Source organism: Electrona antarctica (genome assembly GCF_951216825.1).
Source record: "Electrona antarctica genome assembly, chromosome: 5".
Taxonomy (NCBI): Eukaryota; Metazoa; Chordata; class Actinopteri; order Myctophiformes; family Myctophidae; genus Electrona; species Electrona antarctica.
In genome coordinates, this window is record NC_136810.1 from 33,266,143 (window position 1) to 33,291,233 (window position 25,091).

The following is a 25,091-nucleotide window of genomic DNA, read 5'->3' on the forward strand; positions in this document are numbered from 1 at the left end:
GTTTGACTGTATATGCGTGTGGAGGTCAACCCTTAAGGTCTCTGTTGGGGAACTGATTCTATGTTTGTCGCCCCGACTTTGTCCACAACCCCCCCCCTCCCCCCCTGTGTGTGTGTGTATGTGTGCGTGCACGCACCTAAGTCTAAGTCTTTGCGAATGTGCATATAAGTGTATGTGCCTGTATTTTTTGGGGCGGTATTTATTTAAAAAAATGTAGGTATCCACGCACGCACGCCGGTGGGCAGCCACACCTTCTCGTGCGCAGTGCGCTCGCAGCGTGCATGTGTGCAGGAGCGCGTGTGACTTAGCCAGGTGGAGAGGAGATCGGTTGGTATTTATGAACGAACGTCATAATTGTGACAGGATGATATACGACCGGCGTACTCCCATCGTTCCCCCTCCTCTCTTTTCTCTTATTCCTTTTTTTTTTTTTTTTGCACAAAAAAAGTATATCTATGATAAAATACAGTCTTAAAAAGCTGATGACCAATTTAGTGTGGTGTGGCGAGGACAAGGTCACACACGGTAAAAGCCCAGAGTGCTCCTTTAACTCTTGAGAGTGTGAACGCTCTCAAGAGTTCAATGTGCACTCTTGCTTTTTTAACCCATTAAGACCTGAGGCCCATTGAGAAAAATGTAATAGAGGGTATAAGCGCATGCATAAAGTGAATTTAATGTCGTTTAACATCGTTTAATGCAATCAGATTTGTATTAGACTTTTCTGTTTGGATGTATGGGCTGTCAAGGACAGAAAGTAGTTTTTTGCCACTCAGTAGGCGTTCCCGCATAACTTCCGGGTATGATGATGATGTCACACGCATACCCTCTACAGTCGTTCTCAAACTTTTTCATGTCAAGAACATCCTAAATATTATCTGTATTTGGCCGCCGTACCCATCTCAAAATATTTTGTTCCAGGGACCCCCAGTAGCAAAGATTGGACAACAATGTTGCTTTAAAATATACGGTAAATGTTTTCAAAGATTTGTACATATTTTCCACAATGTTTAAAATAGCTTTATGAGCTTGCATATCTGCTATTTTTGAATAGCCAAAGTATAAAATCTAACGTGACACGGCTGCTTTCCTGGTGTTAACGGGTTAATGTGTAGAGATGCGTTCCCTCGCTCTCGCTCCCCCCTCCGAGGCCCGTTGGTTGTAATCTACAGAGCAAGAAGAGAGAGGCTCAAAGTCATTTCTCTAATTGCTTTTCATAAGGTGCCCTCTTCACACGCCGTGCCTTCCCTGCTCGTTCACTTTCACTGCCACCGCAACGCCACATAATACCGTATACGACGTCCACACCTGCTGGGCGAAAGCCACGTTAACATCGCCATTATTCTTTGCCTGCATTCATATAAGCAGCCACCAAAACTGATGCTGAGTTGTATTTATTCATTTATTTTGCTGTTTCTCTTATTTCCTTTTCCTTTTTTTTCACGTTTTGTGAGCGTGCGAGCGAGCGTGCAAGCGAGCGACCTTATCATCTGTTTATTCTTGCTCTTTCACTCGTCGTCGTCTTCTTCATCATTATCATCATCTTCGTCATATTTTTGGGCCTAAAGAGTTTGCTGAAGACCCCGGTCGGGGTTAAGTGTTTGTACACGGTAAATCCATCAGTGTTTCTTTAACTCTGAGAGTATAATAATAACGGAACCAAATGGGTCCATGAGGACCCGTTTTGATTTCTTAAGTGTTCTTCCATGTCCAGTAAGGTGCTTGTCGAGGTGGAGGTGGGCGGCCCGCAGTAAGAGCAGAGGCGAAGAGGAGGGAGCGAGCGGGACGAGGGGAGAGGGGCCGATGAGATTGAGAGGGACTGGCGTATTAAGACAGTGTATTATTTGGCAGTTCCACTCGCTTGCGTCCATTAGGGGCGGCTGCCGTGCTATTAAAGGGGTCAGCTGTGTGTGTGTGTGTGTGTGTGTGTGTGTGTGTGTGTGTGTGTGTGTGTGTGTGTGTGTGTGTGTGTGTGTGTGTGTGTGTGTGTGTGTGTGTGTGTGTGTGTGTGTGTGCGCCTGCGAGGGCACGTGTGTCCGTTCAGGAGACACTAGAGTGGTCTGGTGTCTTATTGAACAGGATGGGGGGCCTCCCCACTGTCCCCAGCTCTAATACCTCTTCATTTGATTGGATTGGATGGCCCCAGTTCTAATTGTATTACAGTTCCTTCACCTCCGCCCCCCTCCCCCTCTCTCCATTTGTCTCCACAGTCTTGACCCCCCCACCCCTCACACACACACACACACACACACACACACACACACACACACACACACTGCACACACACAATGGAAGACCAAGAGAGAAGATGCCCACTGTGGTCAACTTTGTCAACACACGAACAAGCACACACTCACGCTTGCATGCCTGCACACGCACGCACACACACACACACACACACACACTCGCACGGTCACAGTTATTCTTTTTTTCTCCATCCCTCCTCTTTATCAGTCCCTCCTCCCTTCCCTCCCTGGTGAAAGTCGTAAAGGTCATTGTCATGTTGCAGACAGCTGTTCTCCTGAGTTTGACGGCCGAGGGGGGGGGGGGGGGGGGGGGGGTGGAGCAGGGAGGGGTTCAGGCATCCGACGCCTGCTCCTGCCTCCAACGATACCGTGGCACTGACCTTGGTGTTTTGTGTCATCGTTTCAGTCCTGCTTTCCAGCAGGCGCACGCGCCAGCCAGACACACGGACAGACGTATGGCTGCTCTCGGGTCATGTTTTTCCATAGTGGAGTTTGTATACTGTGAAGTCTGTACTGTAGATTGTACTGTGGAGTTTGTACTGTGGAGTTTGTACTGTGGAGTTTGTACTGTGGAGTTTGTACTTTAGTTTGGCAACTCTCTGAGAACAAGTATAGATATTCACGAATGCACCGTTTCCCAAATGGTGGGTCTGGACTCAATTGTGGATCCAGACCCACAATTGGTTCTGGACCTATTTTTATGCATGGGTCATGACACGAGTAAATACCCCTTTATTCTTTGTTTGCTGCATTTTGTTTTTAATTCCCCAAGTCCCCAAAAAACGTTTTCCCAGAGAATTCCATGAAAACATTGAGTGCCAGGGACGGAGATCTTCGTATTTTCAAATCCAACCATCGTGTGCCATGGACGGAGATCTTTTTCTTTTCTTTTTTAACTCTTTGATTTCTCTCAGCCGGTAGAATTTGGGTGTGTATTCTAGCTGGATGCGGACTTCATGGGGGTCATTAGTAGACCAACTCTAACAAATAAAAAAAACGAAACCGAAATCCCCTATAGTTTTTGGCTTTTGCCTTCTATAGGGTACAGTAATTTTTGGACAGGAAAGGGGGAGAGAAATGGGGGGAAGACATGCGGCAAATGCCGACGGGCTCGGGACTCAAACCCGCGACACGCCGTCAGGCTGGATTAACGGCCTGGGTGCCTGGACCATTCAGCCGCGGCCCAGGCCAAGATATCTGTCTTTCAATGTTTGATATTGATTAAGGTTGGTCACGGTCCTAAACTACATCTGGTTAGCTCTGGAATGACCCGAGATTCAAGATGGCCGAGCCCGTTGACTGACTGCTTCATCTCGGATTGTAATCCCAGATTTTGATTTTGATTCTAAAAAAAATGGCAACGTTGCTTGTCGTGGTTACAATATTTATGTTTCGGTGACTTAGATGAGATTTAAGATAGGTGGCTTTAACTTCCTGTTCACTGACCTGGGGTAATTTTCCCCCCAGGTAAGGTAGGCTACATTCTGTATAGGATGGGAACGAAGGGAGGAAATTAGGTACAGTTAGTAGGAAGGAATGAAGTTGGGTAGGAAGGTACTGTAGGTTGGTAGATATAGGAATGTAAGTTGGTGGATAGGTAGGAAGGAAAGGTATGTGTGTATGTGGGTAGGAAGGCAGATATGAAGGAAATAATGATGTACTGTAGGTAGGAAGATATACTGTATATGTAGGTAGGAATACTGTACCTTATAGGTACCGTATGTATGTAGGAATACAGAATACTGTATGTATGTAGGAAAACAGAATACTGTATAGGCACTGTAGGTAGAGGAATATGTAGGAAATGGAATACATACTGATGCACTGTATGTATGTAGGAATATAGCTACTGTATGGGTAGGAAGATAGTTTGGTATGTAGTGTATCAGTGGGGGTGAGAGGGGGGTGAGCTGAGCTGGATGGTGTTGCACACTCAGCGATTACTCCTGGAGTTAACCGGAGAGACTTCGCTGCCTCTCACTTTTCCCTTCGCCCTTGAAGAGACCAGGAGTTGTCAGGACTCCTCATAAAAACCCTGAACGATTGCGTCCGCGCCTTTCTCTCTCTTTCTTTCTCTTTCTCTTTCTTCCTTCCTCTCTTTCTGTCCTTCATTCTCCCTCGCCCTCCCTCTGCTTTTCAACCCCCTTTTTCCCTGTCTCTCCCCTCTCCTTCCAAAACCTGGCCATCTGTCTAATTGTTCACCTCCATCGCTTTAATGCTTTTTACATGCTTCCACCCCCCCTCTTTCCAGGCAATAAACTTTATTTTCTTCGCAAGACTTCAATCTGCAGCGTAGAGGAGGAGGAGGAGGAGGAGGAGGGGGGCTGGAAGGGGTGGGGGTTAGGATAGGCTCTGCAGGCAGCCTGCTCACCTCTCTGTTGGATTTGCTCCAGTACTCCACCCCCTCCACCCCAGCACCCCAGCCCCTCTCCGGTCTTCCATTACTCTCCATCCCTCCTTCTCTCCTTCCCCTGGTCTCCAGAGAGAGAGAGAGAGAGAGAGAGGGGTGAGGAGGTGTGGTGGGGTGGTGGGGTATGTCCTCGAGGTGCAGCTACTTGGGCTGACACCTGCCCTTATCTTCTCTGCAGGTCCTATGCAGATGGCACGACACGCGCGCACACACACACACACACACACACACACACACAGACACAGACACAGACACACACACACAGTCACACACACAGTCACACACACACACACACACACACACACACACACACACACACACACACACACACACACACACACACACACACACAGTCACACACACACACACACCCTGTATAGAGGTTTCATACTGACCTCGCATTTGGACGGTATCGGACGTTCTGAGTGAACATGCTCTGGCAGAACTGTATATTTAATTGTTCTTACAATATTCAGTTCAGCTCTGCATTTTACAAGAAAAATCAATCACGCTTTTTATACACATCTTTCCTCTCATTTTCATTGTAAAGTTTGCTCATGAAATCGCTCATCCCGCTCTCGTACGCACAGCGGTGTAAGGTGGCCAGCTAAGCTCTTATTCTCCACATCGGCCTCATTAATGTGAATGTGTGCATCCGTGTATTTGCGTATGTATGGTGCGTGACACTGGTTTGTGCGTGCGTGCGTGCGTGCGTGCGTGCGTGCGTGCGTGCGTGCGTGCGTGCGTGCGTGCGTGCGCACTCCTCAGACAAGTCATTAAATTAGCCAATCATCTCCTCTCACCTGTGATTACTGCCGTGTGTAGATCATATAAAGCAGGTCCCTTATAATCATATCTACAATAGCCATAATCAGCCCTTTAACGCCATGTAATAGCATCCATATAATGGTATAGAGTAGCATCAAGAGAACAATTCAGGCATAGATAATGGTATGGTAGTGTGGTTTTACCCTTGAGTCACAACATTGGGTTTGTTGTGTGTTGTGTGTGTGTGTGTGTGTGTGTGTGTGTGTGTGTGTGTATATGTGTGCATGCATGTGTACGCATATGTGCGCGAGTGCATAAATACACCCAGGAGCAGTTAAGGTGTCTGTAAAACGGCTGAAAAGAGACACATTTCCAATCCGAAGGAGCCATTAACCCTTTCTTGTTGTCTTTGTGCTCGCCACTCCGTGAACGTCCTTGCTGAAGATATCATGTACAGTTAGCCGCCTGCAGAAGACGGACGAACGGACGGTCGCGCTGAGGGAAGACGTTCCCATATGACCGCTCCCGGGATAGAGATCAGATCTGGGGGAAAGGGGGGGAGAAAAAGCTGACAGAGCGAGGGAGAGAGAGAGAGCGCGGGTATAGAGGAGAGGCCGGGTGTGGAGCAGAACGTTGAATGCTCTTCAGGGGCGTAATGTGAGCTGACAATGTTCCTCGCGGGACCAGTGGGGAGACGGAGCGTCAGAAGTCGCCGGTATTCCCACTGCCAAAATGTCCGGGTATCCCAAGAGCGGTATCTCATTCTCTCTCTCTCTCTCTCTCTCTCTCTCTCTCTCTCTCTCTCTCTCTCTCTCTCTTGTGCGCTCTCTCTATTTCTCTCTCTCTCTCGCTCTTTTTCTCTTTGTTTCTTTCTTTCTTTCTTTCTCTCTCTGGTATGGACAATGAGTATGATGGACCATTAGTCTGAGGAACACTGTTTTGTGCGGCACACATACAGTAACAGTACCAAGTCTGTATACCTACTGTATACCTCTCCTGTTGTGTGTGTGCTCATGCCGTATGACAAGCGGCGTTGGAACGCAGCTTGTTCTGTGAATAGGGACCGACAGCACAGACCTCTGAGCAGAGGTCATGTCATGTTATAAGAAGCAGGGCTCCTCTCTGTGTGTGTGTGTGTGTGTGTGTGTGTGTGTGTGTGTGTGTGTGTGTGTGTGTGTGTGTGTGTGTGTGTGTGTGTGTGTGTGTGTGTGTGTGTGTGTGTGTGTGTGTGTGTGCGCGTGTGTGTGCGCGCCTTGCAGTGCATGTCTACTGCAACGGGGATCAAACGCATGATGAATATTTATCTCCATCTTCCTCTGGTGTAAATGCAGTTATGCATTCAGTTCTTAAGTCATTTATCTCTTTCCGCTCTCCACTCCCGTCCTTTCCCTGTCGCTCAACATATGGTGAGAGAGTATCGCTCGCGCACACACACACACACACACACACACACACACACACACACACACACACACACACACACACACACACACACACACACACACACACACACACACACACACACACTCTCATGTACAATACATATCACACACAAAGGAGACAGAGACAGTATCTTTGCTGAGAACTATGTGTCAGTATACTCTGCTGAAGAATGCTGTTTCAATCTCAGTGACAAGCTGAGAACCTGGGTTCTCAGCTCGTGACCTTGAACTTGGAGTCTTGGACATGTCACCGCCCCATCTCTCTCTCTTTCTCTCTTTCAACCATTGATCCTGTCTCTCCTGTGTGCTTTCGTTAAGCATTAATATCATAAAAATAACCAAATTATTTCTTTATTATTGCTATTACTGGTACTCTGAGGAACTGAAACCCAAGGATTTTTACACATAAATGAGGTGTGATTGTGATTAGGCGACAACATGATTTACTAGGCATGTAACGATATATTGTATATCGATATAAACTGGTGACAATTTAAATCGATATAATAATAATGTTTATCGCGATCCAATGATTTGACCAAATAAAGGTTTCCTGTCATTTGCTACAGTATTGTAAAAGAAAAAGAAGAAAATACTGGATTTGTGTAAGAGAATATATTGCATTTGTCTGGAAAATACATTTGTTTTAAAAACATGAAAAATCATATTGTGAACCCAATGTCGTGATTTAATTAGTATCTTGAGTTGAGTGAATCGTTCCATGCCTAATGTTTACTGATGATGACGTTTATTTTCTCGACAGCACAAGGCCAATGTGGAGGCCATGATGTGTGACCTGGCGTCTCTCCGCAGCGTCAGGGAGTTTGCAGACTCCTTCAAGGCCAAGAAACTGTGAGTGTGCTACCTTTTTACCTTCTCTCATCCACACCCTTTTATCGACTTCCGCATTGTCCTTTTGGCCCCATTTACACTGGCAGCCAAATCCAGCCTGAATCAGATCTGAGCCACATCCAGATTGGAATCTGATTACTTTAAATGAGTCATGTGACATGTTGGACTTATTTAAACAAATCGGATTTCCATCTCGATGTGGCACAGATCTGATTCAGGCTAGATGTGTCTGCCAGTGTAAATGGGGCCTTTGACTCTTCTGTGTTGTAAGATGAAGAGAGCACCAGGTGGTTTGTTCTGTTGTCTAAGTAAGAGGATCTCTGCAGCTCTGACAGAGAGAGGATCTCTGCAGCTCTGACAGAGAGAGGATCTCTGCAGCTCTGACAGAGAGAGGATCTCTGCAGCTCTGACAGAGAGAGGATCTCTGCAGCTCTGACAGAGAGAGGATCTCTGCAGCTCTGACAGAGAGAGGAAGTCAGACGTCTGTGAACGTATTACGATTTAGACTCTATGTACTGTACGTTACGTGCATGACAAATACAACTACTGGTGAAAACATTGTTCTTGGTAATACTTTGAGTATTCGACTGAATACTGTTATGATGCAGTTATGACTCGACTGCTGTTGTAAACTAATGCAAGGAACTGTACTATTTCATGTACAGGTATTTAATGTACACAGTGAGACCACCTTGCATTAATGTTCCTTTCTGTTCACAATCAACACTGAGATCATTGTATAAAAAATCACACCCGTGTGAACTGAGTGGTGCAAGGTCTTATATAGCCTGATCAGCTGTGGTCTGACGTAATGTCAGTGACCATAGTAACCATGCTCATTTTTTTGGGTACACACACGTACAGGTACACGGGTACACGGGTACAGACAAAGCTGGTTGTTGGAGTGGTTTGCACCACTCAAAAATTAAAACCTGAAACAAAGTAAACTCAAACTCATTTCCAGAGGAAAAAAACAAAACTTTAAGCAACTGTACAATTACCATTAAACTAAACACAATGGAAATATCCATCCACATTAAATATAATGAAAATCATAATAAACAACAACACTCCTGACCCTGGATTATTAAGTATTAATAAAACAAATATTATCAGGACATAACTAACCTATAGGGCTGAGCAATTAACCGTAAATATATCAAATCCGACATTCAGAACCAATAGCCGATCTAAAATCATCAAGGAGCAAGGTTTTTAGGGGATATATTCTTTCTTTATTATATATTATCAACAAATCAACACTAAAATATTATTTTTCTTTACATTCCACTGAATGGGTTAGTTTGATTAACCACTTGACCCTGTATTGAGTAATACTTTGTTGTACAATGTTGATGTACAAAAATAGTGAAATTAGACGATACAAGCTCACACACGTTGTGAGCTTGTAGAGTTGCTATTTTTACAATAGTTGTACAAAAGAATTAGTCGTATATAATGGTGATAATCAGTGATAATCAGTTGGCTTCCACGGTTCACTTTCTCTAGCCCAGAGACTCCATGTGGCTTCCACGGTTCACTGTCTCTAGCCCAGAGACTTCATGTGGCTTCCACGGTTCACTTTCTCTAGCCCAGAGACTTCATGTGGCTTCCACGGTTCACTTTCTCTAGCCCAGAGACTTCATGTGGCTTCCACGGTTCACTTTCTCTAGCCCAGAGACTCCATGTGGCTTCCACGGTTCACTGTCTCTAGCCCAGAGACTTCATGTGGCTTCCACGGTTCACTTTCTCTAGCCCAGAGACTTCATGTGGCTTCCACGGTTCACTTTCTCTAGCCCAGAGACTTCATGTGGCTTCCACGGTTCACTTTCTCTAGCCCAGAGACTCCATGTGGCTTCCATGGTTCACTTTCTCTAGCCCAGAGACTTCATGTGGCTTCCATGGTTCACTTTCTCTAGCCCAGAGACTTCATGTGGCTTCCACGGTTCACTTTCTCTAGCCCAGAGACTCCATGTGGCTTCCACGGTTCACTGTCTCTAGCCCAGAGACTCCATGTGGCTTCCACGGTTCACTGTCTCTAGCCCAGAGACTTCATGTGGCTTCCATGGTTCACTTTCTCTCAGAATGAACTGAAGAATGAGTGGAAGGAAGGAAGGAAGGAAGGAAGGAAGGAAGGAATGCAGAGAGGAAGAAATACAACGTTGAAAGACGAAAAAAAGAAAAATTAAGAACGAAGGATTGAATGGAAATTAATTGTTTCTTCAGACAAATTTCGTTAAAAGCTGCGCAGCGTAATTGCTTTACGCTGCATGTTATTCTCGCCATTAGTTCTCACGTACGCCACGCTCAAGGGACATCCACACTGTCACTGATGGACACCATATGGAGCAGGGCCCAGCAGCAAACGTGTGTGTGTGTGCGTGCATGCGTGTGTGTGTGTGCGCACACATAATGACATTGGTTGAGCAGACCGACAGACCCCGTATAGCGCACGTTTTGCGGCGGTCAGCTTTTGTGGCTTGTGTCTTGTGTCTCCTAGCCATGCAGTTGCTGTTTTTCTTTTTCTTTTTTTTGGGGGGGAGGGTCATCTCTTCTGTCATCCTTACTGCTAATGTTCTCACAGGTCTAGGCAGGACTGTGTGTGTGTGTGTGTGTGTGTGTGTGTGTGTGTGTGTGTGTGTGTGTGTGTGTGTGTGTGTGTGTGTGTGTGTGCAAGGGGAAGCCCTAGGGGAAAGGTAGGGCAGTCATTGCCCGTGGCAGCCTCGGGGCAGGGTATGGTCACCCAGGCCACGTGTCTTGGGCGACAGCCAAACTTCACGGTGGCTTCCCTGACTTTATACCCCTATAGCTTCCTTCTGTCCTCCTCCCCCATCTCTCTCTCTCTCCCTCTCTCTCTCTCTCTCTCTCTCTCTCTCTCTCTCTAATCTCATCAGACTCTCCGTACTCACTCGCCGTCCCTCATACGCCACTTACAGGAGGCTCTCCCAGCCGTTTAACCTCACATTTCTCACAATATATTTCTGATTTGATGTCTTAATATTCCTTCTTGTTGCTCTTGGGCAGAAACCATGTATGTCCACATTGTCCACAGTGTCTACAGGCTCACAACTCATCACATTGCGATGTGTTGAGATCTTGTAGATCTGTACTTATACTGATCTGTACTTTTGGCTATTTTGAATTTGAAAGTGACAGTGGTTGTCTGTTTGTGGGGTTTATAAATATTGAACCAAGGAAAAGTAGAGCTTTAGTCTTCCTTACTCTGGCTAAATAATAAGTACATTGGCTCCATTGGAACAGGTTATTTTTCAGACACTTTCTGTCTGTCTGTCTGTCTGTCTGTCTGTCTGTCTGTCTGTCTGTCTGTCTGTCTGTCTGTCTGTCTGTCTGTCTGTCTGTCTGTCTCTCTGTCTCTCTCTCTGTCTGTCTGTCTCTCTGTCTCTCTCTCTCTGTCTGTCTCTCTCTCTGTCTCTCTCTCTCTCTCTCTCTGTCTGTCTTTCTCTCTCTACCTCTGTATTTTGGCAAGGTTGTATTTCTTCATTAGCTGTGCTGTTGGGGGGTGCGGGGGGTGCGGGGGTGGGTTGGGGAGTCCCAGGGGACGTCAGAGTACATTAATTCTCATCAGAAGGCGAGCGGAGCAGAGTGGAGGCTGGGAGCTCTGAGCTGTGAATGGCGCTGGGCAGCTGTCTGACTCTACCACCACTCTATTACTGCACGTATGTCTTCAGGCATAACACACACACACACACACACACTCCTAAACACTTGCATATGTGCACACCGTGCACAGCCATACACATGCATGTGCAGACACCCACATATGCATGTGGCGTGCTGTGACACTCTGCAGTTTTAAGCAAGCACACAAATGTGTGCATGCATATGTATACACACAGACATGAATACAGAAACAAATGTGTACGTGCACACAGATAGACATGAACATAATAAATGTCTACAGTGCACGCTCACGCACGCACGCACGCATGCACATACACACACACACACACACACACACACACACACACACACACACACACACACACACACACACACACACACACACACACACACACACACACACACACACACACAATAATGCTCCAACAGCGTGTCATTGACAGCTGAAATGTAATCAGAGTCTTTTTCCTTTCTTGCTGTCGTTTTTCACCTCCGTGCTTTTAAGTGTTTCAGTCAGTGGCTTTCATGCTGCTTTGTGTTCCATTGACCCCCATTCTGCTTTTAATTGCCTCTTCCTATGAAATGAAATTACCTGGATATTGATATTGTTGAATGCAGCACAATTTCATTGGGGCGTAAATTGATAGAGGATGGCGCTGACAGAACACACCCCTGGTAACATTCCATAATTAACACGTGCAATTAAAACAAGAAGAAAGAAAATGTTATCTGCTCCTCTTGTCCCTAATTTTTAGAGCCACATTTATCCTGTCATAATTTTAAACATATTACGTTGAATAGGTAATCTGTCTACAGTACAGGCATGCTAGGTCAAATGATCCTCCTCTTATTCGTGTGTGTCTTATTCGTGTGTGTGTGTGTGTGTGTGTGTGTGTGTGTGTGTGTGTGTGTGTGTGTGTGTGTGTGTGTGTGTGTGTGTGTGTGTGTGTGTGTGTGTGTGTGTGTGTGTGTGTGTGTGTGTGTGTGTGTAATAGAGAGAGAGAGAGAGAGAATGAAAGAAAGAAAGGAGAACTAAGAAGTGAGTGTGATGCTGAGCTACCACCTTAACTGTCTACTGTCTACAGTACTTGTATTTGTGTGTGTGCGTGTGTGTGTGTGTGCGCGTGCGTGCCTGCCTGCCCAAGCCTGCCAGTGCATGTTTCCCAGTGGACAACAAAGTGCAGTGTTAATGACCATGCGTTGAGTCAAGCTCACACAGGCAATCTCCTCCCGCTGGCCTGCATCATCACAGGGGTCAGGGGTCGCACCTGGAGGGGCTTATTTAAAGTAAACGTATAAACCCATGTCTCCCTGTTTGGTAGTTAACGCCCTCGTTTGACCGACGCTGAGATTACGCTCCGCGCGTGGCGGCCCGTGTGAGGCCTCTAATGTGGAGATGGGGGGCTGCGCCGAGCGACCATGGGCCTATTAAAGACATTCATTAGCCCTGCGCTTATGAGAGAGGGGCTAACTGGTGGGCAGTTGAATTAACAGGCCTTTTACATTACAAGCAGACTCACCGGAGGCCCATCTGCTGCTGTGTGTGTGTGTGTGCGGGGGGGGGGTCTCCTTACCGGCTGGCTAACACAAAAGATTGGTTGTGTGTGTTTCCATTTCATTTTATTTCTATTTTCATTTTTCAGAGTTTCACGTTGCAGAGTTGAAATCAAGGAAAGTAGGTTTAAACAGCACCTTGAGGTCAAGGGTCTAGTGGAGTTCACCTGTCTGTCACACTGGTCCAAAGTCATGCAATGGTTTCCAGGCTGCAGGTCAGGCACCGAGCCAGGAGAGAGTTATTATTATTTTTATTATTATTTTTCTTTTGAGAAACACAACAGCAACATTGGTGCACTTCATGCACTATTAGGACATGACAAAAAACATTTAGCCAGACATTTTTTGTCTTTTATTAACCCCTTGAGCCCTATGTCCCAATGGGCATGTCATAAAAGGCAAACATTTGGTGAAAATATTGTAGGCGAACATTAATTGAAATCTGCACGCACGTGCATGCACGCACGCACGTGCACGCACGCACGCACGCACGCACGCACACACACACACACACACACACACACACACACACGCACACAGCTTGTGAGACCAGCTATTTTCCTCTGGGGGACTCTGGTCAATGAAGTATATTGGGTTCAAGTGGACAAAGTGGTTAACATTTTTGAATAATTCTTTGAATTACTTTTTTTTTAATATAAGTTGAGTTTGTCTGCCGTTAGGTGTATAGTCACAGGTCAAATAGGACATATTTTCCCCACAGAAGCCTTCTAGCTGTACTATCTAACATAGTAGTATATTTCTTTTTTTTGGGGGGGGGGGATTGAGCTGTGGGCGGGTAGTAAATTTGAATATTTGACTGGTACAGTGTGTTCCATTGATAATGTGCTGAGGTCGGCACTACCACAGTCTCTGCGAGTTGACTCGCGACTTGCTTTTGTGCTCTTTAATGAACCCTGTGTGTTAGGAGGCCTGAAGGTGATCGTACAGTACACTCCTCTGTAATAGCATGGGATGGCTCATTATAGCACGGCATAACAATTCACACATTAATTTTCCAGCATCCAGTTTTTAATTAATCCAGTAGGCAGTCTTAAACACAGGGTACACAAATTGCCTTCGGCCTCATAATTAATTCTAATGGAAGAAATTAAAAATTGGTGGGGTGTGTTTGGATTCTTCGCCTGTGTTACCGTGGTTTTCGAGCTCGCTGGAGCGGCGCTGTCACCGACAAGGACCCCTCTCTCTCTCTCCCTCTCTCTCTCTCTCTTCTCCCTCTCTTTCTTTTTCTCTCTATCTCGCTGCCCTGACCAATCCCTGCATTCTCTGCACACCGGCACGATGGCAGCGAACACCCTCGTAAGATGTTGGCCATGAAAACGGGAGTGCCGTCTGCCTGTGTGTTAAACATATGTCTTATAGCCTCTGAACGACGTCAGTTACCACAGATATCAGTGTTATGCGTCTAGTACTTATGTATTTCACTATTGTGGGAGTCTTTATCTCATCAGCCTCCCCTCACCACCACCTCCCTTCTGAGTGAAAAACAGGGTTGTTAAGGACATTCAGTGTGTCGTTTCTCTTGGCCTCTGACCGGCTGTGTTCAGTATCTGCAGTCGGCTACTTTCATTGTCTGGTCATCATCCTCCCTTGTTTAGTCTAAATGGTCATATGGATTATGGAAGGGGGGGGGGGATACCATACCATACCATACCATACCAGAGGTTGGGGTTAGGTGTATAATATTCACAATTCAATTCAATTCATTCCACATCAAGTATAAAACAACTAGTCTCTCTCTCCCTGTAGGCCCCTACACATCCTGATACTCTGTGTCTCTCTCCCTGTAGGCCCCTACACATCCTGATACTCTGTGTCTCTCTCCCTGTAGGCCCCTACACATCCTGATACTCTGTGTCTCTCTCCCTGTAGGCCCCTACACATCCTGGTGTGTAACGCAGCCGTGTGCACTCAGCCCTGGCGCCTGCAGCCGTGTGCACTCAGCCCTGGCGCCTGACGGAGGACAACCTGGAGTCCACCTTCCAGATCTGTCACCTGGGCCACTTCCTGCTGGTCAGGTGCCTGCAGGACGTCCTTCGCCGCTCCACCCCCGCCCGCGTGGTGGTGGTGTCCTCAGAGTCCCACAGGTACAGAGCTGGGGCGCTATACTGTACTCTTAATACAGTCAGTGGTTTTCAACCTTTTTCATATCATGGCCCATTATTAATTTGGCATTTGAGCCAATTAAGGACCAATATTTGATTTAGCCTCACAGACTCAAAACTAAAGATTATTTAGTTATGATAAACATTGATCCAAATAACAATTCTTCTACATTCTCTAATTGTGTAGACTTCTTGTAAAATACGTAGGCTAATGCAGATGTTTTACATGTGTCCATTTGGTTTCATTGTACACTCTCAAGAGTTAAAGATCTATAAGGGCCCATTTGGTTACCAACTTTCCATCATTTAGCTGGGGACCTCCTGGAACCCCCTGAAGGACCACTGGTGTTCCCCAGACCACAGGTTGGAAAGCACTGCTCTAATACCTAATAAAGGGGAAAGTACTCATTATGCAGAATATCCCATTTCATAATTTTTCTAATGTATGTGTCGCATCCTGATGAATGGTGAGCTTGTACTGTAGAAGATCGGCTACTTCCAAATGGACAATATGCATGTAGGGCTTAAGTGGTCAAGATCTACAAAGTAACTAGTAACTAAAGTTTTAAAACAATTGTAGTGGAGTAAAAGTACAATATTTGCCTCTGTGATGGATAGTGGAGTGGAAGTGAAAGTACAGAAAATTGGAAGTTCTCCAGTAAAGAAAAAATACCTAAAATGTGTACAGTACTTGAATACATGTACTTACTGTCGTTACTTTACACCACTGCCTAGTGCCTACAGGCAACCATAACCATGTATTCTAGGCCACTGTCTGAGATAGCAGGGACATCCAGGTTCTAAAATGGCACAGTACAGTATGTTGTTTACTGCACACTTCTACTGTATCTTACAGTACTGTAGGTTACAATTCAACCACTTGACAATATTTGTGTCTGAGTAGCTCAGTCGGTGGAGCTCTCGCCTATGGACCACAAGGTTCAATGGGGTCGAGCTCTCGCCTATGGACCACAAGGTTCAATGGGCACCGCCAACTCGGCGTATGAGTAGCACGTCTTGGGTGCGGCAAGTTGTGTGTGAAGTACTGGGAGCCGATGGTAGGTGTGGCGCTCCACCTCAGCATCCATCTCCCAGGGGGCATTGTAACGGGGACAGACTCCCGCATGTTACCAGCTGATACCGACAATAGGCCACTCCCCACCTACTTTACTTTTACTTGACAATATTCTGGTTTAACCTGTGTTCCCCCAACCTTCGGCCATTTATGAATCTGAATCACAGTCCTACTGCTACTCCAGAAACTGCCCTAACTTCTTTTTTTTTTGTAGTGTAACCATACAGCTCCAGTCATGCAGTGACAGGAGCTACGTTTGCTAGTTTTCCCTCTGCGGACTGATAGATCAGACTTACTTCATGTTGTCAAACATGACAGCCTCACTCACCGAAAACTCATTTCCTACCATAAGCTGTCAGCGTGCATTAAAACCTATCATCCACATGATGGATGGACTTATCAACGAAAAAAGAAATACGAAATAAAATCAACTATCGGCTCTTTTCTCGCTGGCCACCTCCCCCCAAAGAACCGGCCACCCGTCCCCCTCCTTCATTCGCGTTCTGCGATATCTCGCTCTCTCGATGAGCTGTCTCTTACGCAGTACCCTTATGCTGGCTGGGTTCTGTTTGTGCTTGTCATACAGGCAGACAGGCACAATGTGGGTCCGCATTCCCCAGCCCCTGGGCCGTGGTGGGTCATGTGCATGAGAGGTGGAGAGCGGGTGTGCACGGAAGACATTGATCCCGGCTTCAGACAGCCAGACAGCCGATCGGAGTGATTGATTTGTAGCCGAGCAGAGTGATCTGAGACGGTGTGTGTGTGTGTGTGTGGGGGGGGTGGGGGGGGGGGGGGGGTGACGACATAGGCAGAGTTATTCTAGCAGATCAAACCGGCCGGGCGATATTACAAGGGCCCTCCGTTGAGTTATGTTATACAGGCTGCCATGCATGAGAGAACAGGAGCATTGGGGTCGGGCATGGCGAGGCTCATATTCACACAGCGGTCACAGCACTTGTGGGACTCGTAGTGTACCATTGTAGGACACATGAGAGCCGAGCAGAAATGTGGCCGGGGGGAGGGCGTTAGAAGAAACCTGAAGGCCAGTATTGACAATGTATGTATGATTGATTGATGATTCGCTCGCTGAAGAACGAAGCTTATAGTTGCATGTTTCTGGCTCGGCCACCGTACAATTAAGCTAACGCGATGCATGTTTTCTCGCTCCTCGCGTCTGCAAGAAAAATACGTTTATTATTACTAAGCCGGTGCCCATTTTGTCTATACCGTTATGTCCTATTCCATAGATTATGTATAGACTGTAGTGTATTTATTTGCTTTGTTAAAAATTGCAAGGTGAACAATAGCTGCTTCTACTGTTCACCATGCAATACAGATACTTTGCATACATCTCAGCTAGAAGTAAATAACATGGCATTGTGAATGATGGCCTTAAAGTAGCTATAAGCAATAATATGTCTGGTATTCAGACAGACAGCAATGAGTAAAACGCTCCCCAAATACGTAGTCTATGTGACATCAGGTAAAAAAAATAATAAAAAAATAAAAATAATAAAAAAACAGGCATTTCCTGTGGATTGTACACTGGTATGATGATGCAAACGGACTCACCTCGGAAGCAAATAACCTTTTATTAAGAAGTTTTAACATGATTTTCTTATTACCATACAAATGAGGATTTGTAGTGATTCCTGAGGGTTAATTACTATTCTGCATTGACCCAGCAGTGACTTGCTCAGCGTGAGCGCACAAGGGAGCAGCTGGAAGATAAGCTTGGAGGAGCTAAGGATCAAACCAGGGACCTTCTCAATCCTAGACAGTCTCTAATATCAAACCAGGGACCTTCTCAATCCTAGACAGTCTCTAATATCAAACCAGGGACCTTCTCAATCCTAGACAGTCTCTAATATCAAACCAGGGACCTTCTCAATCCTAGACAGTCTCTAATATCAAACCAGGGACCTTCTCAATCCTAGACAGTCTCTAATATCAAACCAGGGACCTTCTCAATCCTAGACAGTCTCTAATATCAAACCAGGGACCTTCTCAATCCTAGACAGTCTCTAATATCAAACCAGGGACCTTCTCAATCCTAGACAGTCTCTAATATCAAACCAGGGACCTTCTCAATCCTAGACAGTCTCTAATATCCCATTCATGTTTTCAATCAATACAAAAAAAGCTAATTAAACATCAACACTATTATTACTACTATTTTGAGTATCAATTACTGTCTTGTTGATTTCAATACAGAAGTAATTTTAGGCACTGGAAATATTCAGAATAAGTTTAGGTGCAGGTGCATAAGATTAATGGTTGAAATAAAACAAGCACAAAATTGCACCCACTACTTTTACAAAGCATTAATTAACAAATTCAACTTTCCCAACTTTGTGTTTTGGGGGCTCGCTCCCCTGTGTTTTCTATCCCCACTGATATGGTGGTACCCATGATGTCATATGTATCGCCCTACTTTGTATAATCCATCCCCTCTTCAGTCTCAGTTCCAAATTTGCATTTACACTTTGTTTACAATGTCTGCCATTGTTAATTTTCCAAGCTTGCATGGAATGGAAACAAGCCAGATTGTATCTAGCATCAGTGTTATGACTCAAAGTTTAAATAATTTGCATACACAGTGCCCCCACTACATCAGGACATTGTGGTACTGCAGCTAAAACTATTTTAGAAGCCAGACAGAAATGACTTGAACTGGTTATATCAGAGTGATGATTTAGGCTCAAGCCATTAGAAATACAATATAATTGAGGGACATAAACAATATTGAAGTGAGAGGCGCTCTTATCATTGTACATCATCATGATTAAATAATGGTAATGGTAAAATAGACACTATGCCGATTTGCTCAGACACTATGAGGTAAAATTGTCCATTCATTATCAATGGGAATTTAATGTTTGTGTGGACAAAAATCCAGAAGTAGAGAGTGCATTCTCCGGCAGCGTCAAAACTGTCATCTAGCTTGTTTACAACTGAAACGCACTTCCTGTCCTCTGACTTCCTCATCAAAATAAGAGCCACTTGTAATGATTAGTCAACACTAGTTTTATTTCTAAGTCTACTTACAGGACGTTAACATCTCATTTGAGTTCCTTTTGAGTGCCTGTCAGCATTCTCTAAATCCCTGTCTCTCAGCTGTTGGTGCGTGCCGCAAATGCGCCTCCATGCCTTTGATCTACCGCGCACCAAACGTTTTGACGACGCATGCGCACTGGCGCACCGCTTGTGTGCACCCCTGACTATTGAGCCTGTTGGTATCACCTGCACCTGATGATGCCATTGCCGTCAGGCCCTAGATCCAAATTCAGAGCTTGGACCACTTAGCTCTTCCTGCTCCCTACTTTCTACCTCACGTTTTCCTTTCCTTCTTCCCCGGTCACCCTCTCTCCCCATCCTCCATTCTCCCTTCTCTTCCCTATAATCACTATAGCGGCCCTAAACCCCTCAAAGACGGGCTTAGGCAGGACCAGAGGGAGTCGGTTACACACCGACACAGAATAGAGGGAGGAGGGATATATATTTTTTTCTTAAATAGACAATATATCTGGCATTACATCTTCCATTCTGTCCACCTCATTCCAGACCTATATTACATCCGTTGAACTCGCTCCCTTTTTTGTTTGTGCGTCATCTTCGTTCTCTTTCCCAATTTTCCCCCCCCCTTTTTTTTTTTTTTTTTTTTACTTAGCCTCCCCTCACAAAGCAGCGGCTGACCTCTGACCTGCCAGCATATTATTTCCCCTAAGCTGCTTGTCCCGTTGGTAAAGCCACTGACCTACAGGGGACAGAGAGAGATGGACAGACAGGGTGTAATGGCTGGACATTTTATCAGTTCCCCACACAGGGCTTACTGTGGAATTGGCCCTGTAAAGGTTCACCACCATGCACTCTCCTCTCCTACAGCACCAGGCCACACACACACGCACACACACACACACACACACACACACACACACACACACACACACACACACACACACACACTACAGAGGAGATGATATCCTTTACCAAATCACCTCTGATTGATCTGTGTGCCACCAATCCCTGCTGTTATGGAGAGAAAGGGGGGGGGGGGGGGGGGTCTTCATTGACCAACGTGTATTTTCCTGTGAAGTTTTGCCATTCATCTCGTGCCGCCTTACGAAGGTATAAGATCATCAGTCCAATCTTGTAGGTGAAGTCAACTTCCTTTCCACGTTAAAATCACACTTGTGTGAAGTGAGGGGCACCTGGTAATGTTTCTTTAAAGTGCTCTAAAGAAACATTAAAAGTCCATAGACTTGGCTGTACAATACGTAATAACGTGCTCTCTAAACAATATTAAAAGTCCACTTGATGAATATGATGTAATTTCAGAAGCCAGACTGTTGGGGGGCTAGCACCCCTAGCAACATGTGGATCTTGTGAGCCACAGTGATTGGGACCTCCAATCGCTCCAATGTGGCTCTTGGACAGCATGTGGTGAACTTATGACGTGAAATCATCTATAATCTATGACGTATGACTCCAAATTTGACCCTGCCAGAGCAGCATCAGTCGGGGTGGGAGAACCTGCAAACATATATGGCGACCTGTGCCATCAGAACAGCCTGGCGACAGGCAGGGTATAGCGCTTGTTCAACAGTCTGATGGTAGTTTGACGGCTAGACTCCAGCAGAGCCAATACCTGATGTACAACCTCTCATTGGGTAGCGATGCGACACAGTTGGCGGTTTTAGATCAGCTATTTTCACGTTTTAATCTATTCTAATTTGCTTGAAAACATTTTCCAATCTTGCCTATACTGACATGCCGCAAATTGGGACGCCTAGTTGAAAGTCGTTAACCAACTCAGAGACCCCCCCCCCCACACACACACACACACACACACACACACACACACACACACACACACACACACACACACACACACACACACACAATAAACAACAACACTGTACGTACATTTGGCATTCAGGCAGTTGATTTATCAACCCCCTACTTGCTAAAGCAGTTCTGAAGTTCCAGCACATGAAATGAAAAGCCTGCAGATGTTGTAATTTAGCCAAGCAAGGATGTAGCGAGAGGCGACAGTAAACAAGAAGCAGCTCGCTTGTAAAATCACAACAAGGAAGCCAGGTGACATTTTGATTGGTTGTTTTCTAATGACTGGATTAATGTGTAGAATGTGTCCTGGTGGTTTCTCTCTCTCTCTCTCTCTCTCTCATTCCCCTCTCACTCACTCTGTCTCTCCTCTTCCTTCACTCACACGCCCGCACGCACGCAGACACAGGAAGTGGCGTGCGCGCTGCTGTGTTATTTTGTGAGTGCATAATAACACAAAGAGCGGTGTAATGTTTAAGGGGCCTTGTCAAACATCTGGAGTTTAACAGCTCTGTCGCAGGCAATTAAAGAACATCATGTCACGTCTTTGATTTGTATGCAGCCACAGCCGCGCATCTGCTGTTACAACACAACACAACACAACGGCCACACACACTCACACGCACACGCACACTAGTTTGGGTCCCGGTCTCCCGGGGACCCAAACTAGTGAAATTAGTAGATCTACAAGCTCGCAACGTGCCACATGGCGACACATTGTGAGCTTGTAGATCGGCTATTTTCACTAGGCTACTCTTAAAGGTTTATTTTACTTTTTTATATATAATTGTGTAATATAAAACAATGTAGGGGGGGGACTTGCGACCCACAACAACGTGTCCGCGACCCACAAATGGGTCCAGTGTTTGGGAAAACACTGCTCTGCACTGCATTTCAAGGCCCTTTATTTATTTGGCATTTGAGCCACGGGCCAACATTTGATGAGATTTAGTCTCTCAGACCCGAGAGATTTTATTTTATTTTGTCCACAATTCCATGCTGTATTGAAATGTTGATCAAAACAACAATTATTTTACATTCTCTAATTGTGTAGACGTCTTGCAAACAACAATAATTTAACTCTTGGAGAGTGGACCCATATGGGTCCATTTGGTTTCATTTTACGCTCTCAAGACTTAAAGATCTAATAATGGTCCATTTGGTTTACCAACTTACCTGTGAATCATTCTGTGTCCCGTCCAGGTTCACTGACCTGTTGGACTCGTGTGGCGGGGTGGACCTGTCCTCGCTGTCCCCCGCCCAGAAGGACTACTGGTCCATGCTGGCCTACAACCGCTCCAAGCTCTGCAACGTCCTCTTCAGCAACGAGCTCCACCGGCGCCTCTCGCCCTACGGCGTGGTCTCCAACGCAGTGCATCCTGGGAACATGATGTACACCTCCATCCACCGCAGCTGGTGGCTGATGAGCGTGCTCTTCTCACTGGCCAGGCCCTTCACCAAGTCTATGGTAGGCAAAGGGTTTTTTGTCGACCCCACCACAACCCCCCAACCCCCCACCCCACAAACACACATTCTGGGTAAAGGAGCTGCAGTACCCAGAGCCTTTGTACAGAATGAATGAATGAATGAATGAATGAAATATTTATTTTCGTGTCATGCCACTTTGGCCCATCCCATATGGGATTATATGACACATTTCACAGATTACATTGGATACAACTGACACTACAGTCCTTCCTGTTCATACATATTTGTATATTATTAAAACAAAAAAACAAAACAAAACCAAGAGTGAGTACATGTATCTCTTCTAGGGCTGGGCGATATCGACAACATCAAATGTCACTGTATTTCTGACCAAATACCTCAATATGGATATTGTGAAGATAATCCATTTATAAAACAAGGCTTGCATGATTAATTAAAACAATCTTCCAAAATCCAAAAATGATATCCTGTCTCATATCACGATATCGTTATAATATCGATATATTGCCCAGCCCTATATAACATCTTCACTCAAGTAATTTTTTCCGCGGCAGTCGATTCCTTAATGTCACAGAGTACATGTTAATGACCCCGGCAGCTAACAGAATGATTCACTTACTGCCATTTTAAGGACTTGGATTACTGCCATTTAGTGGCTTCTTGCCACCATATTTCTGCAGACAGCGCGGTATTATTCTGAACTGTCAAAGAAGTCACCGCGCTGCATTGCCATCATCTCCTGCCTGAGTTTCTGAGCATGACGAGCCAACCTTCCTCAGCCTAGTGTGTGTTTGTCTTGGCACGAGACAAACACGCCGTTAGGAGAGCGAGGCGACGGGACCAGGAGAGCTAGGGGAGGATGTGCAGAGCGCAGAAGGGCTCAGCGAGAGAGATCCCTGGGCTTCACAGATAGAGAGATATAGGTCTGCTTTCCCCTTCCTGCTGCGTTGCGTCTCTGTTTATTTAACTCTGAGAGGCCGTTCCCCCACTCGGCTTCACCAGACAAGGGTAGGCGTTATTCCAGATCCTGCACACTATTAGGTTACAGTAATGTACAGTCAAAACTCGTGTCTCTGCAGCACTTATCCCTCCGCTATATACAATCTATAAGTTAGTCATACAACAAGCTTCCTGTGAAAGATTTGTTTTAATATATAGCCTCACCCTCCGGCGGGAGAATCCATTACTCTGTGTTTTGGAGATGCGTTATCGCTGGGTCATATTAGTTACATTACCGGGTGACACAGCCTCCTTTGTGCTGTGTCCCCTTATGCAGGCCTGTCTTAAGGCCAGGGGACATACAGTACAGTACAGTACAGTCCCAGGCAGGGTATCCTTACTGCTTTTGCATGTTTCCTTCACTCCGCAGCCAGAGACACATGCCCAGATGTTCAGCTCGAGGGATGTGTGCTGCTGTGTGTTGCTGTCATGGCAGTGCTACATGGGCAATGTTGAGATTCAATTCACCAGAACAGTATTGTCGTCTTCTTCATTGGGATCGGACATAAGATAGCCAGGCAGTTGGCAGATAATGAGGAGCAGTTGTGTTGCAGAGGATAGGGCCATCCTGTGCATTTGCGTTTGAAATTGTTTATAAAATGATACCTAAAATGGTTCTATCCAACTATAAATACACCATGTCTCTGTCTGTCTGTCTGTACGTGTGTACGTCTGTACTCTGTAATGCATGTAACTCGAGAACCGTTCGACCCACAGACTTCACATTCGACACACGCGTTCCACACCCCCGCAGGGAGTGCAGTGCCCGGTATGGAGTCAGTCGGACCCACGGTTGTCCAGAACTGCCACATAAAGGCCTCTGCCCGGGCTCTGGACCTGATCTCCATATGGAGCTGTCTTGTTCTGACATCATTCTGACATCTTCATAGACATATTTGGGCATGCCTGATAAAGTTCTTGTACGAGAGAGAGAGAGAGAGAGAGAGAGAGAGAGAGAGAGAGAGATATTTGATTATCTAATGATATACTTGGATGCTGATTGGCTGCTACTGAGTTGTGATCAAACTGGCTATGATGTTGCCTTTGTCTTTATGAAAAAGAAGAGTTTGTCTTGAACCCGGGCCACAGATGTGCGTGCACCACCTCCTTCATACAGTACCTTTGTCTTTATGAACAGCATTTGTCCTGGGTTTATTTATAACCTTAACACATACTTTGTAACTTATAAACTGGCATTATTTCATCTGTTTAAAGCTGCAATCAGTAACTTTTCTGTCCTACCTCGGATTCCACCTGGTTCTACCATGTGAGAGACCTTTTTTGTCAGCCAAGAGGAAATCTATGCTTGGCCAGGGACAATATTGCACTTCTGGGCTCCAGGCGCATGAAGGCAGTACCCTGGTGTCCTACTGTACTTCACAATGGAAGAGTAGGGAGACCACATCCAACCACTCCAGATGTTATGTTGTATTAACATACCATACAGATTGGTTAAAATAATGTTTTATTCATTCAAATAAGTTCTGGATTGCAGCTTTAAGGATCAGTGTTTAAGATCAACTTACGGTACCGTTGAGGCTCACTCTTTTATCCTTAAGTCGCTTATCCTTAAGATGGAAATCACCTCGACAGTTTAGTGTAAAGACAAATGTAAAGACGTGCGTGTGTATGCGAGCACGGCGTGCGCGCACGTATACACACAGTACAGTACAAGAGTGCATGCACACC

General features: G+C 45.6%; 1 protein-coding gene across 1 annotated transcript in view; it reads left to right on the forward strand.

Moving 5' to 3' along the window:
• Positions 1-25,091, forward strand: part of wwox (WW domain containing oxidoreductase) — a 207,507-nt gene that overhangs the window by 52,266 nt on the left and 130,150 nt on the right. Inside the window, 4 exon segments of the mRNA XM_079502479.1 lie at positions 7,627-7,715; positions 14,802-14,835; positions 14,838-15,016; positions 22,158-22,422. Of these exon segments, the coding sequence (XP_079358605.1) occupies positions 7,627-7,715; positions 14,802-14,835; positions 14,838-15,016; positions 22,158-22,422 (567 nt within the window).